This window comes from Colletotrichum graminicola (assembly GCF_000149035.1).
Source record: "Colletotrichum graminicola M1.001 genomic scaffold supercont1.4, whole genome shotgun sequence".
NCBI classification, from domain to species: Eukaryota; Fungi; Ascomycota; class Sordariomycetes; order Glomerellales; family Glomerellaceae; genus Colletotrichum; species Colletotrichum graminicola.
This window is the reverse complement of record NW_007361008.1, coordinates 1,333,149-1,336,660: the sequence shown is the minus strand read 5'-3', so window position 1 is coordinate 1,336,660 and position 3,512 is coordinate 1,333,149. Positions and strand designations below refer to the sequence as shown.

The following is a 3,512-nucleotide window of genomic DNA, read 5'->3' as shown; positions in this document are numbered from 1 at the left end:
TGTGTCACGATGTGAATATGTACGGTCTTATGGCCAGAACGGAGGGCAGAGAATATCTTTATAGCAGTTGTATTGCGGTAAAGTAGTCGATTGGGGAGAGGTGAAGCTTCACTTGGGTGGATTTGAAGGTTCGGTGGGTAGTGTGAGTGAAAGCAAAATGCTGAAACTCAGGCGGGGTAGATAGATAGATATAGGTCTAGGAAGGTAAAGAGAACATAAAGCTAAGAAGTCACTCAAGGCAGGCGCAACGTCAGTGTCAGGCAGGCACTTCCTTCCTGTATATATTTTATTTATGTGATGAAGAGTCACTTGTGTGACTGAGAGTGAGGACGTACGAATAAGAGGTACTGGGCTGGGCTGAAGAACTAAAAGGTGACGTGGGTTGAGCCTCGGGCCAAGAAGCGCCAAACCCGGCGGGGTATTCACACCTACCTCCCTAGCCAGGGGTAGCCACCACTGCCAGAAGTCAGGTACATACGAACTGTTAGAACTCAGGCAACCTTAAGGTCATTGGACAGGCCCGGTCCGGTGGGGAAAAGTTGGATTTTGAAGCCAAACTTCGGTTGCCGAAACATCGACAACGGTCTACCTAAGTAGGTAGCGGAATCAGAATCGTGGCTGCAGACAGCTAAAACGAAAAAAGAAGAAAAAAAGAAGAAGGTCAAGCTGCGATTGCTATGGCTCAGCCAACCAGATTAAGAGCAAAGAGCACTACGCCATCATGATGCTTCTTGTTTCGACCGAGGCTCAATACACCATCCATGGATGCCTCCCAACGTTGCCCAGGAATGCACGTGGGATTGCAGTCAGTCACTCCGTTACTACCCACACCCTCCTCACCCGGACTTACTACAGGTATGTACTTGTGTATACCACTCTCGTCACCAGTTCGATTCCTCCTCCCAGCAACTATCCATCCACCGCCTCCTCTTCCATAATAGAGTTATACAGCCAAGTTACACATGGATCTGCATGGGCCAAATGATCAGTAAATGCATACTACAAGCTCTGCTTGCTATTTCTCATCCCAATCCGGCCGCCGACATACGGCGTGGGGACGTAGTCCCACAAACCAGAACCCTCGACAACGACGACAACGACCGACGATGCTGAGCTATATGCTGGGTCGGCCGTCCCACAATCAAAGCCGGATGTATATTTTCAAATCAGGTAGCTAATGTCGAGAAACCGGAAGAGAGCGCGGACCACGGGCCTGGTCCAGCGAGATGCAGGCTGAATCGGCCGTGCGATGGACGACCTTTCCTATCGTCTGATGCGGCACACCGACTCTTGGTCCCTTGGCTGACTTGGCTGGATGCCATGCGTGGTAAGAAGTACAGCATGCATGGCGAGCATGTCACTCTGCTCGCTGGGATAAAACGTAGATGTAGGCACGCGCATCTTCTCAGCTCCTCGTTTGCATAGGTACCTAGGTGACAGGGACCATACCGGTAAACGGTCTCGGTCCTCCCATCTCGTCCTAGACAACCAAATGCTACCCATAGCGCTGGCAGACTTTCCCTGACCGACGACCAGTTGCCTCGCACCTTGTCGACCAGTCAGTCATGCGCATACCCGGGGGGCATGACATACAGTCACACCGGATGGATTGGGAGCGAGCCGATTACTATATCCAGCTAGACAACCTCGTGTGCGCCCTCCCCAACACCGTAAACGCATAATCATCACTCCCGCCGTCCGACAGCGCTTTGCTACCAGCATGAACCCGTCCGCTCGGCTTCGCATCGCACAATAGCGCCCATCCCATCACTGGCCAACCGCATCCGTCCGGTTCCACGACATGCATTGACAGCTCGCACGGAATTCCAGAACTGACAGCAAGCCTCGATCGAGTCTCGAACCCAGCGCTAGTCAACATTATGTCTTTGATGTGTGCTTGAAACACCAACATTCCCCCAAGAAGACAACCGCATCAGAAGAGTTCCGACTGGGGTGCCGTTCTTTCTCTTCTTGAAGGAGTAAATTGGTGAAGCGCAATCATGCGCAACGAGTCATGGTGGTGGTAGAGGTTCGCCATGCGACGACCCTCTCTCGCGTGTTCGGCCGGGCTCTAGGTACTGACTCTAACGCCCCAAAACAGCCGAGGAACGAACTTTGAGAATCCAGAGATAGCTTTCTCGCTGCAGCGGGGCCAAGCTCCAACGAGGTGAGCTGCGGAAGCAGGAAGATCCCAGCAGCTGTTCGCGACGCTGCGAATGGATCACAAGATTTTATGAACAGCTCCAGCACATCACAATGTAACATCCGTGAGCCCCTAGTCGTCATGCGAGATTGCACCGGCCTGCCTAATGTCGTCGCGGATTACTGCCCTCAAGATAATGCCAACTTACATGGCCGGAGCTACGAAAAGGAATAAAAGGAAAAGGATATCTTGGTTGTACAAATGCCCCGGCTGCTGCCCGCCATCGATTCCGAATGCTTTTCGCATGCAGTTCAAGTTCCCAACAAACGACTCGACTGATGCCACGACGCTCTCGCGCCCACACCGGCCCCCCGTTCTTGGGAACCGGCCTGGAAAGTCATTATCCATCCGCACGCTCCCATGCTTCTAGTTCATTCCGTCACGGCCACCAGTTCATCTTCTTGTAGCTCTCAATCACCTCCTCAATCAGTTCCTTGGTAAGTTTCGGCTTTTCGTACTGGAAGCCGACGACCTGCTCCAGCCTGCTGCCGTCCATGCTGAGATCGGTATCCTTCAGCAATTCCTTTTCCATAAATGGCGTAAGAGGTCCTGGTCGCGCGATACCTGCCTTCTCGAGCAGCTCGGCCCAGGGACCCATGAGCTCGTCGTTGACGTCGTCAACGACGCTGTCCATGTTGAGGCGCGCAAACGTGCTGATGAGCTGACCCTGAAACCCCGTCTCGATCTTGAAAACCTCGCCAATGATCTCGGCCATTGTGCCCTGCGTCGTCACGCCCTTGTCCACGACGTTGAACGTGGGCACACGACCCATGGTCTTGTCGTCCCATTTGTCCTTGCCCTTGTCATACCACGTCGTGATATCCCAGAGCGCTCGCACAGCATCTTGGATGTGTACCGTGTTTTGCCGAAGGCCCTTGTCCCACAGCCACTTCATTTCGCTCTCAAGGTATTGGTACACACGGGCCATGCATAGTGCCGTCGCAACCCATTGTGACGCATAGGGCCCGTACACATGCGCTAACCGAACAATGACGAGGTTCAATCTACAAGTCGGGCACTTTGGTCAGCATCGAGAGAACGTTGAGAGGTCGTCGTCGTGCGATGGGAGTGACTCTACATTATATATGAACGTGAGTGCCGTTCGTGACAAGAGACTGACATCCGCAGACCAATGGCGTGTCCGGGACCATTAAATAGATCGGCCTGGGGAAGTCAATCCTTGATCTCCCATAGTGCTCCTCGCGCGGTGGGTCCCTCACAGTGATATTAGGGAGTCATAGCCCCTCCACCGCACATTCCCCTTGCTACGTATCATTTTCACAAACTCGTCCGCTCTACCGCTACATCG

The 3,512-nt window shown here is 53.1% G+C and overlaps 1 protein-coding gene across 1 annotated transcript in view; it reads right to left on the bottom strand.

Annotated features, from left to right (window-relative positions):
- Positions 1-2,582: 2,582 nt before the first annotated feature.
- Positions 2,583-3,512, bottom strand: part of GLRG_01694 (NAD dependent epimerase/dehydratase) — a gene marked incomplete at both ends in the record, with an annotated part of 2,121 nt that continues 1,191 nt past the window's right edge. Inside the window, one exon of the mRNA XM_008092379.1 lies at positions 2,583-3,207. Coding sequence (XP_008090570.1) covers positions 2,583-3,207 — 625 coding nt within the window. The remainder of the gene's footprint in view (positions 3,208-3,512) is intronic.